General features: G+C 43.1%; 1 protein-coding gene across 5 annotated transcripts in view; it reads right to left on the reverse strand.

Moving 5' to 3' along the window:
- The window catches only part of CTBP1 (C-terminal binding protein 1), a 49,202-nt gene that overhangs the window by 15,263 nt on the left and 18,134 nt on the right, over window positions 1–15,805 (reverse strand). For 2 of the 5 annotated variants that reach the window (XM_033148395.1, XM_033148396.1), the window contains exons 2-4: window positions 13,349–13,431; window positions 9,438–9,658; window positions 2,480–2,634 (exon numbers count right to left, since the gene is read on the reverse strand). In XM_033148395.1, coding sequence (XP_033004286.1) covers window positions 2,480–2,634; window positions 9,438–9,444 — 162 coding nt within the window. In that variant the 5' untranslated portion in view covers window positions 9,445–9,658; window positions 13,349–13,431. The remainder of the gene's footprint in view (window positions 1–2,479; window positions 2,635–9,437; window positions 9,659–13,348; window positions 13,432–15,805) is intronic. The other 3 variants (XM_033148394.1, XM_033148393.1, XM_033148397.1) reach the window with 2 other exon arrangements.

Raw genomic sequence — 15,805 nt, forward strand, 5'->3', positions numbered from 1 at the left:
ACCTTCCTGCCACAGCAGTGCCTATATATCTACTTGCACTGGCGTGCTTTCGAACTGCTAGGCTGGCAGGAGCTGGGACAGAGCAACGGGAGCTCACTCAGTCGTGGGGATTCGAACCGCTGACCTTCCGATCAGCAAGCCCAAGAGGCTCAGTGGGTTAGACCACAGCGCCACCCGCGTCCCTAGGGTAATAATATATTGTCATCAACATATCAAAGCTATCACATGCTGTAGCAGTGGGTGATTTCGCCCAGAAGCTCCATACAAAGCCTACCACTTCCTGAAAGCAATGAAGAAGAAGAAGAGTTTTGATTTGATATCCTGCTTTATCACTACCCGAAGGAGTCTCAAAGCAGCTAACATTCTCCTTTCCCTTCCCCCCCCCCACAACAAACACTCTGTGAGGTGAGTGGGGCTGAGAGACTTCAGAGAAGTGTGACTAGCCCAAGGTCACCCAGCAGCTGCATGTGGAGGAGCGGAGACGCGAACCCGGTTCCCCAGATTACGAGTCTACTGCTCTTAACCACTACTGGCTCTCAATGGGTTGCACAATTCCAGAGATTTGTAGTGAGAACTGACCAAAGCTTTTTTTCAAATGTTTTGGAACCCAGTTCCTCTGTAAGGCACATGAGTCGCATGTAGGAAAGGGTATTTAGCAACAACCGTGCTGGTGGAGCTGAAAGTGAGTCTACTGTCTACACTCCTGCATTTCAGGGTGTTGGTCTAGATGGGATTTCTTCCAACTCTACAATTCTACGACTTTGAAGCAGCATCTTGTCTGAGAGGCCCTGATTCCCTGCCCACCTCCACCACCCCCCCCCCCAAAAATTGAAAAAAATTAGGTAGGAGAAATAGCGCAATGCTGAACACTCTCCCTTCACTGAATTAGAAAACTGAATGTGCTTATCTTTAGGGAAAATGAGGCCTGACCTATGGTAACCTTGGATTTAAAGGTCAGTCGCCCATATTGGAGTGGAGACATTTGAGTGCTTCTGACGAGCTACAATCTGAAGCAAGTTTATCCTGTGAGATGCTGCCAACATCTTTGGTGAAATCTTCCATCTATTAGAGGATACAAACCTGACATTTCTCTGAAAAGGTCAGCCATTAGCAGTTTATAGAAATTACACTAATTTGTTTGGTGGGGAACCATTTATTTTTTTACGAGACTTCACAGATAGATCCGTATCCATAGTTCAATACTAGTTCACATTTATTCTGCAGAGACACTAGGCAATTTGTGTGTTGGGCTGTTCAAAAAAGCAAATGTTTAGCATTCTTACAGCGCATTTCCTATGTTTAAAAAATGTGCGCTGCCCCAACAGCCTCTAAGAAACCCTCTGCAAGGCCAGCATTGCTATAAATAGGGATGGGTCTTATTTTCAGCCTGGGGGCAACTTTCTTCCTCAAAGGCAAGCTTCTAGGAGTTGCATGCTAGTGGCGAGCAGTGCCAAAGGCAAAAAAAAAGGGGGCACAGAAGCAACATGTGGTGCTGATATTTGTAGAGCCACACAGAATGTTCCAGCCACACAGAAGTCATAGATATCATAGTTCAGGAATGCATTCCAGGCAAGCAAACACACTACAAGAGGGTGCTGAGAGTGGCCGTGGCCTGAGGAGAGTTAAGAAGGACAGGAACTGGTACAGAGGGGTGCATCTGGCCTCCGGTTCCCCTTCCCTGAAATCATTAAGCACCTACATGACGCTTGGAAGACCTAGAGGGATCATCAACCATTTCTGGTTTTGCACTCATAACCCCTAGCTCAGTTTAGAACCCTTCTCCTGTTAATTGTTGCAACTGGTCGGAGCAATCACCAAACCATCCAACCAGGAAAGAGAACACCTGGTACCGGCAGCTCGCAGGTCAGGCTTCCTCAACCTCGGCCCTCCAGATGTTTTGAGACTACAATTCCCATCATCCCCGACCACTGGTCTTGCTAGCTAGGGATCATGGGAGTTGTAGGTCAAAAACATCTAGAGGGCCGAGGTTGAGGAAGCCTGCTTAAGGTTGTTGTTGTTGTTTTTACCATTTTTTTTAAGATTTGCCAGGATGGACACAGTGCAGTTCTGCCCAGGGCTGTATACTCCTCTGCACATTGTCTGTAAAACAGCTTGCCATTTTGGATTCGGATTTGATACCCCGCTTTATCACTACCCGAAGGATTCTCAAAGCGGCTAACATTCTCCTTTCCCTTCCTCCCCCACAACAAACACTCTGTGAGGTGAGTGAGGCTGAGAGACTTCAGAGAAGTGTGACTAGCCCAAGGTCACCCAGCAGCTGCATGTGGAGGAGCGGAGACGCGAACCCTGTTCACCAGATTACGAGTTTACCGCTCTTAACCACTACACCACGCTGGCTCTTTTAGATTATCTTAGATTATCCTTTCAGGTGCCGTGCAGAATATGGGGAAAGTGGTAGTGGTATGCGATGTTCACAGTACTTCCTAGACGGGTAACTTAAATAAATGTTCAGCCGCACCTTTTCATGAATTTCTTGCGTGGACTGTGCATCGCAAAATGCAACAGTGGCGACGTCCTTCAGGATTGGCATTTCCACTGTGCAGTCCCGTCCATCTAGCAGTGCTACCAAAGGACGTGGGTGCATGGGCCCATTCATGATTGGTGGTCGAATGCCTGAAACAAAAAGGGGAAACGGTGCTTTATACACATGCTAAATTACATCTCCAATGTAAACAAAATATCTTTCTTGAACAGCCTACAGGTCATCAGAAATAATGACCAGGGGTGGCAGAGAGATTGAATTCTGACCAGCTGAAGCAAAGAAAAAAGGTATTTGGTCGCTGGCAGACCTTAAAAACAGACTTCTTTTGAAGACGTATGAGAAAATGGAAATAACAGAATCACCTCAGATCCCAGACTATGTACTTTAGGATAGTGAAATCGCAAAGACACAATACAAAGAGTCACCAAAGAATATTCTCTTGTTGCACTTATTACATGTACAGAGACACTTGCCCCCAGTGCCGGATTTACGTATAAGCTAAACAAGCTACAGATTTGGGCCCCACTCTCTTGGGGGCCCCCAAAAAATTTAAAGGAAAAAAAAACCTGGATGTACATTTCCAAAATATAAGATAAAAAACAAATAAAATAAAATTACTTTGATAAAATACATATTTTGTTATGTGCAAATGGCTTTAGATACCTATTAGGTCGATAAATTACCATATAGCATATATTCAACACAAAAAACAGCGACAATTTGTTGTTGACAAAGGACAGCTGGAAATATAAAGGGCCCCATTACCTTCAGTAGCTTAGGGCCTCATCAAACCTAAACCCGGCCCTGATCGCCCCAACACCTGGGGAACTCAAAACCCCCTTCAGGTGACTAGGCATTGCCTACATTGGCATGTGCGGGCAAGCAGGCTAGGGACTTGGGTGGACTGACTTACAAGCTTCGCAATAAAGAGATGTTTCAGCTCTTGTAAATGATATTTTAGTAGGATTCATCATGAGAGATTACCTAGTCATTATTTAACACTCACTGCCCACACCCCAAAAAACCCACACATACTTTGCTGCACAATAAGCTGGCGTACATGACAGAATGAAGAAAAACGAATAACCAAAGAGGACAATTGGCGATATTCCTGTTTGCGGTTATATTACATTTAATTAGTGAATACTATTCACTTTAAAAGCTTCATTTTGAATTCTTATGACCAGAGGGGAGATTCTTCTGCAGTACTATAATGCACTGATCTGTGGCACTACGATATAAAACCAGCCTAATTAAATAAGAACAAAATTTATTTTGCTAGAGTAAAAAAGAAAAAAAAATACTCCCCCCACTGTAAGGTATACTTCCAGGCACAAGCAGTTTTATGAGTCTTTGACAATCACACTCCGATAGGGAAAAAAGCAGGTATGGTTGATGAAGCTTATGGAACCAGAGGCAACAGCTGGTCAGAATCAACTTTCCCAATTTCCCAATTTCATTGAGCTCCTGAGAATAACAGAATGATAGAACTGTAGAGTTGGAAGGGACCCTAAGGATCATCTAGTCCAGCCCCCTGAAATGCAGGAATATGCCGCTGTCCCATATGGGGATCGAACCTGCAACCTTGGCATTATCAGCACCAAGCTCTAACCAACTGAGGAAGAGACACGTGTACAAATTCAACAGGGCTTTGTTTGTTTGTTTTGAAGCTATATGTTAATGTTGTTAATATTGTTTTATAGATATGAATGCGGTCGCGCTTTGTGAATCCTATAATGTGACTTTTGGTGCAACTGTGATGTTTAGCTTATTTTTTAGTTGTTTCGTTAATAGTGTTACATAGATGGTAATTGTTTTATTTGTGATTTGTGAATGTTTTACTGATGATTTGTTAAGTCTTCTATACAATTTATGCTGTACTCATGATGTTCCATTATGTTATTTTTATCTTTTGTTTGTAAGCTGCTTGGGGATTTATTTGAATAAAAAACGGCATAGAAATATAGTAAAATAATAATATGAATAATATGTATATAGGGAGAACCTCAGCCAGACATGAAGCAAAGTGAGCAGAGGTAGTTCCTCAATCTCTCTTTCCCAGGGCTAGGTTTGGGGGATTTTTTCAACATAGTTTCAGTTTAATATAGTGCAAACACGCAATTGTGGGTTAAGCAAACCACAGGCAGAGCTAATCATGGGTTCTTAACAGTGCTTTCAGAACCTAGTTAGCAGGGCAAACCTTGTAAATGCGATTCATATTCTACAATCTGCCATATTTAGGATGGGTAACACATGTGAATGACCTGACCAAGAAGCCTTCTGTCAAAACCATGTCTATTTCCCCAAATATTCCAAGAGTTCAATTTACAATAAAGAGATCTTATGACTCAATATAGGCTAATGCTTGGGATATGCATTAGGGTAGGTGGGGGACAAAGTGCTGCAGCTCTTTTCTCTTCTGAGCATTAAAGGTAAAGGTAAAGGGACCCCTGACCATTAGGTCCAGTTGCAGATGACTCTGGGGTTGTGGCACTCATCTCACTTTACTGGCCGAGGGAGCTGGCATTTGTCTGCAGACAGTTTTCCCAGGTCATGTGGCCACCATGACTAAGCCGCTTCTGGCAAAACCAGAGCAGCACACGGAACCACCATTTACCTTCCCACCAAAGTGGTACCTATTTATCTACTTGCACTTTGATGTGCTTTCGAACTGCTACGTGGGCAGGAGCTGGGACCGAGCAACGGGAGCTCACCCCATGGCAGGGATTCGAGCTGCCCACCTTCCGATTGGCAAGCCCAAGAGGCTGAGTGGTTTAGTCCACAGCACCACCCGCGTCCAAGCATCACAGTCCATTAAAAGCAAAAAAGACACCCAGCCAATGCCCTGGGGAAGGTCTTGAGGCTTAGCCTCACATCCCACAAGCAGTGGACGTTCCTGCAAATGAAGAGTCGGACACGTCTAAACGACTAAACAACAAAGTCTAGGACTGTCCAGACACATTAAACTTACAAATAGGAACATGGAGGATACAGGCTGCCTAAGAAACAGCTACCTTCAGTAGCAGAAGCACAGTGCTATCAGTAAGAACGGACAGTGCTGGAGAACCATAATGGACACAGGGATATAACTTACAGCCCAAGAGCCTGGCAATAATGCAAACATTCAAAATTAAAACTCAGGATTTTAACGGCCAACCAACAAATCTAAAATACGGAACCCAGTTAGAATGATGCTCCCCTTTTGTCTTCCTCACACTCTAAAAGGAGGCTGTGGTGTCAGTCAGAGGCCAACAATATAGCTATTGCAGACTAGTGCAAAATGGAGAGAGGCAGGTCCAAATCCCACCTCTGACAGTGAGCAACCTTGAATACCTCTGCTGTATCTCTTAGTCCATCCTATCCCTCAGGGATGTTGTTGTTCTGCATCCCTTGGGCTACAGTGGGGGTGGGGAATCTGCGGGCCCCCCAGATATCCTTCAACGACATCTTTCATCAGCCCTCGGCAGCATGATGGGAGTTGTAGTCCAGCAACATTTGGAGGACCAATGGTTCCCCATCCATGGGTGATTCGTTTTCTCAGAAGCGGGTAGAAGGGAAAAGAATCTGGGGCGCTCGTTCACCACTGACAATTTAAAACCTGGGTTTGTCTAGCAGCACAAAGAATGCAACAGGCTCTCTCCACGTAACAGATTGCCACTTTTCATTACATAAACCTTGTAAATAGCCACAAACCTATACAGGGAAGTTTCTGAAAAGTGGAAGGGTCTTGCATGGTTTCTCCCCCACCCCCACCCCCCAGGTTATCAGTGTGCCATTAATTCCTAATCTAAGTAATATATTGGGAAATGAGGCTAGTGCGTTTTTTGTGGAATACTTTCCCCACAAAATTCTCCACTGCGTCAATCTCTCCATGCCCCACTTCCAGCACAAATATTTTCTCCATACCTTTTGGTTCTTTTCTTTAAAAGAAAAACTGATTAAATACAAATCCCAATTTGCTCCCCTTTCTCCATGCCAGGCTCAATTGTATAAACTTCTATTGTGTTGCATTTTACTCGTCTTTTCTCTAAAACTAAAAAGTCCCCCCAAAAGTCCCTTTCTGCCCTTCATCGTTTTGCTGGCCTTTTTTTCCCCTGAACCTTTTCCAGCTCCTTTTTGAGATGAGGCAACCAGAACTATATATGGTTTTGTATAATGGCATTAGGATATTGGCAATTTTATTTCTGATTCCTTTCCCTAACAATTCCTGGAATGGTATTTTCCCTTTTCACAGCTGCCACATCCTGGGCTGACGTCTTCATCGCGTTATACAAATTATGCGAACAATCTTGCACAAAAGCTGTGGGCTTCTGTTCTACTGCATCCCCTGTGTTGTAGTAGCCATGAGTAGATCTGAAGCATCTACTTCTAATGTTAAACTAACCACAATCCCATATTATTACATTTGAACTCTGGGAACTGTAGTTCGTTTAAGCCAGAAGTGGCCCAACTGCCCCCCTTGGCCTAATCTCACAGGCAGGGAGTGGATGAGATAGAAGAGGGATGACTAAATTGAAAGAGGAAAAGGTTTAGGTTACAGTGGTGAGATTGCTATGTGACAAGATGGAAATACACAACCCTACCCCACTATAGAAGAATGACTGTTAAAACTATTGGAATTGGCTAAGGTGGCAAAAATGGTCTGAAGCTCAACATCAAAAAAACTAAGATCGTGGCCACTGGTCCCATCACCTCCTGACAAATAGAAGGGGAAGAAATGGAGGCAGTGAGAGATTTTACTTTCTTGGGCTCCGTGATCACTGCAGATGGTGACAGCAGTCACGAAATTAAAAGACGCCTGCTTCTTGGTTGGAAAGCAATGACAAACCTAGACAGCATCTTAAAAAGCAGAGACATCACCTTGCCGACAAAGGTCCGTATAAGTTAAAGCTATGGTTTTGCAATAATAATGTACGGAAGTGAGAGCTGGACCATCAAGAAGGCCGATCACCGAAGAATTGATGCTTTTGACTTATGGTGCTGGAGGAGACTCTTGAGAGTCCCATGGACTGCCAAAAGATCAAACTTATCCATTCTTAAAGAAATCAGCCCTGAGTGCTCACTGGAAGGGCAGATCCTGAAGTTGAGGCTCCAATACTTTGGGCACCTCATGAGAAGAAAAGACTCCCTGGAAAAGACCCTGATGTTGGGAAAGATGGAGGGCACAAGGAGAAGGGGACGACAGAGGACGAGATGGTTGGACAGTGTTCTCGAAGCGACTAACATGAGTTTGGCCCAACTGCGGGAGGCAGTGGAGGATAGGGGTGCCTGGCGTGCTCTGGTCCATGGGGTCACGAAGAGTCGGACACGACTGAACGACTGAACAACAAGAAGGTGGCAAAGTTAACATGTTTAATTAAGAGAAAAATCATTACGGACATTTGTTAAGGATTGGAATTTTCTTATCGACTTTTTGCTTGAAAGAGAAAATGAACTTGTAATATCTGGATTTGAAGGTTGAAAAAATACTGGTTTATAGAAGATAGAATGGTTCCGTGTTAGAAACTGTGATAGGAAAGCTGGAAGCTTAAAATGGCACCTTAAACCTAGGTTATGGGCACAGCAACGGAATGCCTAGGCGCACTTTTTTTATAACAAGAATACAAAGCTGAAAATGAATCAACTGCAGCTGAAATATTATTTCCGTTTTTCACATGGCCCAGTCCTTCTCCTGCCCACCCCCACCTAATATTCTTAAGAGGGTCTCTTCTCCAGTCTTCAGTGTAGCTGGAAGTGGGTAGGCAGAAAAAGATCGTCCTTTCCTTCCACTCTGCAGTTTTAATCTGAAATCTTAGGCGCAGTGCTGCGCCCAGAGCTCACAAACTGCTCGCGCTGATGAAATTCCCTGTTGCAAAACGCGCCTAGAACAATAGGGGTTTTGAACACTAGAATTGGTTGGGTCTTAAGGAATGAATATCATATGTAGCTGCAGGACAGAGAGCCGGAAGTCCTTTTAATTTTCTTCTTTATCGTTCTTTAGTTTTTTCTCTCTTTTCCTTTTCTGTTTCCTTGGGATTCTCCTCTCCTTGTCTTTTCTTCCTTCTGACTTTGTTCTCTTTTAGACTAACCAGCTGCTTTATCTCGGTATATCATACAAAGATACTTTGTAATGGGTGTGTGTTTTTGTATATCTTTGAATAAGTATCAATAAATTTATTTAAAACAAAATAAAAAAAATTCCTTCCAGTAGCACCTTAGAGACCAACTACCGGTAAGTTTGTTCTTGGTATGAGCTTCCGTGTGCATGCACACTTCTTCAGATACACAGTATGCATGCTTCAGATAGAAGTGTGCATGCACACGAAAGCTCATACCAAGAACAAACTTAGTTGGTTTCTAAAATGCTACTGGAAGGAATTTTTGTATTTTTTATTTGTTTTGACTATGGCAGACCAACACAGCTACCTACCTGTAAATAAATTTGTTTGTTTGTTTGTTAAGAGAAAGGAAATGGGGTGCTCATTCACTTTTGGCTCCAGTCCTTCCCACTGCGAAGCAAGGCCCCCAAACAAAATTACCCCAAGGGAATGTGGTGCTTGACAAACAAAATTTTTTTCTCACTGCTGGTTTCAATTATAGCCAGTGAGGATAATTAACCATTGATTTATCCTCATATGTTTGAACAAACCAGTTTGAGCTAACTAGAGTTCCTATAAGTTCAGACGTAGCAGGGAACTCCAGTAAGCTTAGGGTTGTGTCTGAAAAGTCCCAAACACAGCAATGGCCACAACTCTGATGCAGATCAAACCCTCACTGCAACAAAACTTGCAAGAACCGAAAATTAAATTAAATTAAATTAAATTAAGAATAGAACTTTAGCCACAAGCAAGCATTTAAGTTTCCATAGTTGGACAAGCATTTCCTTAAAAACAGAGTCAAAGTTGATTAAAAACAGTTGTAAACTAGTTCCAGAGTTGTAGGAACCCCTACCAACCTGACATTTCTTAAACTGGGTTTCAGTTCCAGAGTCATTAATTCCACTTCTCAGCTATTTACAATCTTCAGTACTGGAAGTCAACACAGCAACCTGTCATTTGATCCTCCTTCTCATGTCTTTAATTTTTCTTTCAGCCTCCTGCAATCTTGAACCAAAGCTTTTAAAACTTCTTATCCACTGTGCAAGCTCTGTATCTTGGGCTCGGGTTCAAATTTTTACTAAAAAATTAAAAAACAAACAAACAAAAAAATACAGTAAGACAACATTAAGGGTCTGACAACTGCAAAAGCCAGCAAGTTCAAACTTTAAAAGTTCTCACTGAATCCACTTTCCAGCTGCAAATGAGCAGAACAGGAAGACAAATTAAGTACTGGTGGAAACATGTCATTGTTTAGCCCAGGCATAAGCAAACTCCGGCCCTCCAGATGTTTGGGACTACAATTCCCATCATCCCTAGCTAACAGGACCAGTGGTCAGAGATGATGGGAATTGTAGTCCCAAACATCTGGAGGGCCGGAGTTTGCCTATGCCTGGTTTAGCCCCTGCTGCTTTAGACTAAGTTAACACCTATCCATAGAGTGAGCTAACCCCCCCCAAAAAAAAAAATGACCCCTGAATTTTTGGATTTTATTGATATTGATACTGTTTTTAAGTCGCATTTTAATCAATGTTTTATATTTGCCGTTAACAGCCCTGAGCCCGGTTTTTAAACCAGGAAGGGTGGGGTATAAACAAGAAATTATTATTATTATTATTATTATTATTATTATACACAAAAGTTAGAAGCAACAACAACACACACAAACTTTTTCATTTACAGGTAGGTAGCCGTGTTGGTCTGCCATAGTCGAAACAAAATAAAAAAAATTCTTTCCAGTAGCACCTTAGAGACCAACTGAGTTTGTTCTTGGTATGAGCTTTCGTGGTATCTGAAGAAGTGTGCATGCACACGAAAGCTCATACCAAGAACAAACTCAGTTGGTCTCTAAGGTGCTACTGGAAAGAATTTTTTTTATTTTATTTAAACTTTTTCATGTTGCCTGAAGATTGTTGCCAGTGCACTTGAGCCTACCATCTAGAAGGAAAGCAGAAAGGAAAAGAGTGCAAGGCAAGAACCGCTGAATGGCCCACGCTCACCAAGAGGGTGGCATTAGCTTATGTTATCATCTGAAAAGCAATTTCTTTGTAAGATCTGTAAAACACATTTGGGAGGGGCTTGGTAGAGATTTCATAAATGCATTGAAACGTGTCGTACGAACTGGGAGGCGTGTGAAGATACAGGGCATGACCTTAGTAAGTTTTCTGCAGCTGTAGGAACTAAAGATCCAGTGAGAAGGCTTAACTTTGAATTTCCTGTACATAGGGAATGAAGTTAAACCAGGCATAGGCAAACTCCGGCCCTCCAGATGTTTGGGACTACAATTCCCACCATCCCTGACCACTGGTCCTGTTAGCTAGGGATGATGGGGATTGTAGTCCCAAATATCTGGAGGGCCGGAGTTTGCCTATGCCTGAGTTAAACCCTTAATGTCTTCCAAATGTATTTTTAATTATGTATCTAACAATGCAATTATTAAACCGCCTTTAAGTCTACTGACCACTGATGAAACAGACCACTAGCATAACCCTACCATGCATGTGTGTGTGTGTGTGTGTGTGTGTGTGTGTATCTGAGCCAAGGGTAATATTTAACCACTCCCACATTCTTTTGCAGTGGTAAATGCTGGTGATTTAGGGCATTGTCAGCCCATTCAAGATATTCTGCAAACTATCCTACTGTTAACCATTTAACAGATTTTTAAAAAAGTTAACACTTTTCTTGATATGTGATATTTAGTAAAAAATCAAGGACAAGAACAATTTTTCACCAATATACAAGGGCGGCCCAAAACATTTTGGCACCTGAGATAAACCAGAAAATTGTGCCCCCCCTTCCCCCCGCCAGGGAATTAAGGGTGAGTGGAATTACAATAAATTTTGTGGGCTCGTAACAATGATTTTATTTTCTGATACAGAACAGATAAATCAACAAATTCCTGAAGCAAAACCTCTTCACAACAAAATTCCCACCACACCGTGATTTGACGATAGAACCCCTTATGCCCTGCTATTGCTCATTTTTAATGCAGCACACTGTGGTTTAAACTGGATGGTTTTATTATATTTTATTATATTCTGATTAAACTCTGAACGGTGCATTGAAGGCATAATCGCAAGGCTCTTTGGCAAATGTTTTAGGTGCTATTCTAAATATTAAAAATTTGAATATTGAAAATCCTATTTTTTTAAAGTAGTTTTCTCTAAATAATAGCACAAATCCAGAGGGAGATAGGCTGCAATCCTACTACACTTCAACCACAGCATCTTACCATCTAGGAGGATTGGGAATTGGGCTTCTGCTCCTTGCTCTTGAGCCATCTCCAGAAAGTGGGAATGGCAGGTTGGTGTTTGGACCCCTGCATGCTCAGGGCTCCGTCCTCTCCCCCATGCTTTTTAATATCTATATGAAACTGCTGGGAGAGATCATCGGGGGTGGGCGGGCTGGGTGTCCATCAATATGTGGATAATACCAAGCTCCACCTCTCGTTTTAATCGGAACCAGTGTTGGCAGTGAACATCCTGTGTGAGTGTCTGGAGGCGTTTGGAGGGTGGTCAATGGATTGAGGTTAAATCCCAACAATACAGAAGTACTGTTTCTGGGAGACAGGGGGCGGGCAGGTGTGAGGGACTCCCTGGTCCTGAACTGTGCCCCTAAAGAACCAGGTGCACATCCTTGGGGTCATTTTAGACTTGCAGCTGTCCATGGAGGTGCAGGTCAACTCTGTATCCAAGGTGGCCGTCTACAAGCTCCTTCTGGTACATTGGCTGAGACCCTACCTGCTTGCACACTGTTTCGCCAGTGATACATGCTCTGGTTATCTACTGCTTTGACTACTGCAATGCGCCCTATGTGGGGCTACCTTTGAAGGTGACTTGGAAACTACAACTAATCCGGAATGCAGCTGCCAGACTGGTGACTGGGAGCGGCCACTGGGGCCATATAACACCGGTTCTGAAAGATCTACTTCGGCACCCAGTATGTTTCCAAGCACAATTCAAAGTGTTGGTGCTGACCTTTAAAGCCCTAAATGGCCTCGGCTCTGTATACCTCAAGAAGCATCTCCACCCCATTGTTCAGCCTAGACACTCCTCACTGTGAGAAGTGGGAACCAGGCAGAGGCCCTTCTCGGTAGTGGTGCCCTCTGTGTGAAATATGCGAGCTTATCTGAGTAAATATGAATAGGATTGTACGGTTAGATTAAGTTCCATTGACATTAAAAAGGGAAAGCGACCCCTGACCATCAGGTCTAGTCGTGTTCGACTCTGGGGTTGCGGCACTCATCTCGCTCTATAGGCCAAGGGAACCGGCGTTTGTCCGCAGACAGCTTCCGGGTCATGTGGCCAGCATGACAAAGCCGCATCTGGTGAACCAGGGCAGCGCACGGAAATGCAGTTTACCTTCCCGCTGGAGCGGTACCTTTTTATCTACTTGCACTTTGATGTGCTTTCGAACTGCTAGGTGGGCAGGAGCTGGGACCGAGCAATGGGAGCTCACCCCATGGCAGGGATTCGAACCGCCAACCTTCTGATCAGCAAGCCCTAGACTCTGTGGTTTAACCCACAGCGCCACCTGGGTCCATTGACATTAATGGGACATAAATTAGTCACAACTGGTCCTATGGCTTTGAGTAACTTTCTCTGGATTTGGCCAATATCATTTCAACCCATGTCTGAATGGAATGAAATCCACAATTTAGAGTAAAATTTAAAACTGATTTGTACGCCACTTCTCCACAGACCACTATAATTACATTGCTCACTGCATCCCTCTGCAAATCCATGATTTGTAGGCCCAACATTTGACCTACCTTTCATTTTCTAACATCTGTTTGCAAAGTCCAAAGTATTTTTTTCTTTTTTCCTCAAAACAAATGCTTGAATTCTCCTTTTTCTGAAAAATATACAAATGCCAAAAAAGCACAACACTTATGAGTAACCCTATAAATTACAAACCAGCAAGTGTGTGAAATGAAGGGTAACATAACAGAACAAGAGTCCCATGGTTTCACTTCGATAGAAGCTATCGTGCACAAATGTCTTAGGATTCTTAATCTTCATAAATTCCTTGTGGGCACTGCCTTTTTCAGAGGCTGGATTTTAGTTTACTTTTGCTTTAACATGCGATGAACTATGGGGTGTTTTTTTGTTTTGGAATTAACATGCATCATTCAAACACTGGAAAAACAAATACTTTTAAGAGATGGCATTGCTGGCACTGAACATATGCTGGACACTCAGAAAAGTCTTGCACTCCTACTTGTTATATGTTCTCCGTGATCTCTTAATTTCATCCCACTAGGCTACCAATTCTTCCAAGCACCTGAAGATTGTAAATCAATTTATCATTGACTGCTTATATGTGCTTTAAAAACAATGATAACCTGGTGAATCTCTTATTTCAAGTAGTTATTTAAAGCGTTCCAGATGTTAGCTTCCTCTTTTGCAAAAGCTCCACAAAATGTAGGAAAACAGCTAACGGACAAGATACCTGGTTGTTACAGAGCCTAGGAGGTACTTGGTGGTACCGGTACTTTTGCCCCAACACTGACCCTTTCATTGCGTTCATGTTAGCAGCAAGTAAGCAGAGCAACAGCCATAGTTGACACCTGTCTTTTGTGAGTGTCTGTCTTGCAAGTTGCCTGCAAAGGCACTTCGACGACTGGATAAAGCAGACATCTGGGAGTGCCCCTGGATAAACATGCAAATGCGTTCTATGTCTGCATAGGATCCAATGTAATCCTCTGCCTGGTGGCTCATTTCTGTATCTACGAAACACCATGCGCTTCAGAGGGTTCGACATCATGAGCCCTGGAAGCAACTCCCAACTCTACAAGTCTATGGCTATATCTCATGGGTAGGGAACCTAAGACCTGGGGATTGCCTTCTCAATCCGGCCCGCGGACGGTCCGGGAATCAGCGTGTTTTGACATGAGTAGAATGTGTCCTTTTATTTAAAATGCATCTCTGGGTTATTTGTGGGGCATAGGAGTTCATTATTATTATTTTCCTTTCAAAATATAGTCCGGCGACCAAGGACTGAGGTTTGCTGATCCCTGTTCTATCTGCTTTCAGGATTTAAAATGAAACACTGAGAGGGTAGCACAGAGCAGAGACGGCCAACTGAATGCCCATAGGTGCCAGGTCGGTGGCCCTTGTGTTGTTGTTGTTGTTGTTTGGAACTAGAAGTCGCTTCCGTCACACTTTTCTGAATTTGTGGGTGGTCAATGGGTGGGTGCATGACTGTGTGTGCATGACTCAGAGGGATTTGCTTGGGAAAAGAGAGGGAGAGGGGTGTGTTCTTAAGATTTAGTGTCAGGAATATAACGTAGTCCTGGACACAGCAGAGTTAACCGCAGGTTTTCTTGAAGCTTCTGGCTGTAGAGCATTAACTGGACAGCACAACGCAGGAACTCAGCAACTCACTTGGATAACTATATACAGTATTTATTGAAGCAACTAGTATCCATAAGTTACTATGTACAGACTTTACAAATAAAAGAAACAAAACATAAAATCTCTCCTCTCTGTCTCAACCTTCAGTACACCACTAACAACCAACCACCAGCTCTCACACAGAGCTCATTCTTTAGGAACTCATTGACCAATCACAGGTCGTTGCTAAGGGTCTGGAGAGAGAGCAGATCTTGGCTTTCTGCCAACTGGTAATTGCTACAGAGGTGATAAGCTGAATTTCTGCACGTAGGCACTTTGAAATCACTAACATGTGTGTAGTTTGTCACTATGCAAAGTGTGAAAGTGTGCAAATGTGTTTTCCCCCCTGCTACTGGAGAATGTCCCGTTATTTGAGAGCAACAGCATAAGTGTGTGTGCGTGCGTGCGCGCAAAACCAATATTGTATGTGTGATGTACGCAAATCAGGACCAGTAGGACACAGACTACTTCCCACCACAAGCATAAGGTAGTTCAATGACTGTACTCTTATCTAATTTAGTTATGCCATGTCCCCCATTTGTGACTGGCACCCAAAGCATCTTCAAAATCCACAATGTGCCCACTGGTCCAAAAAAAAAAGTTTGCAACTCCTGAGACAGAGCTGCACAACACACAATACCATGCAGGAGAACAACACTGACACTCTTCTAAGGTTTCTCTTCTGCCATCCCTCTAGAATATGGAAAACACTACAAAGGCATTTATCACAGCAGGTAAGGAGAAGTCATGGTCAACTGATCCTTTGAATGTTCAGCTCCAATCTCCAATCTACTTGGCACAGATTTTTGGATAAAAGACTGAAAAGCACAAGT

Source organism: Lacerta agilis, chromosome 5 (assembly GCF_009819535.1).
Source record: "Lacerta agilis isolate rLacAgi1 chromosome 5, rLacAgi1.pri, whole genome shotgun sequence".
In the NCBI taxonomy this organism is placed as follows: Eukaryota; Metazoa; Chordata; class Lepidosauria; order Squamata; family Lacertidae; genus Lacerta; species Lacerta agilis.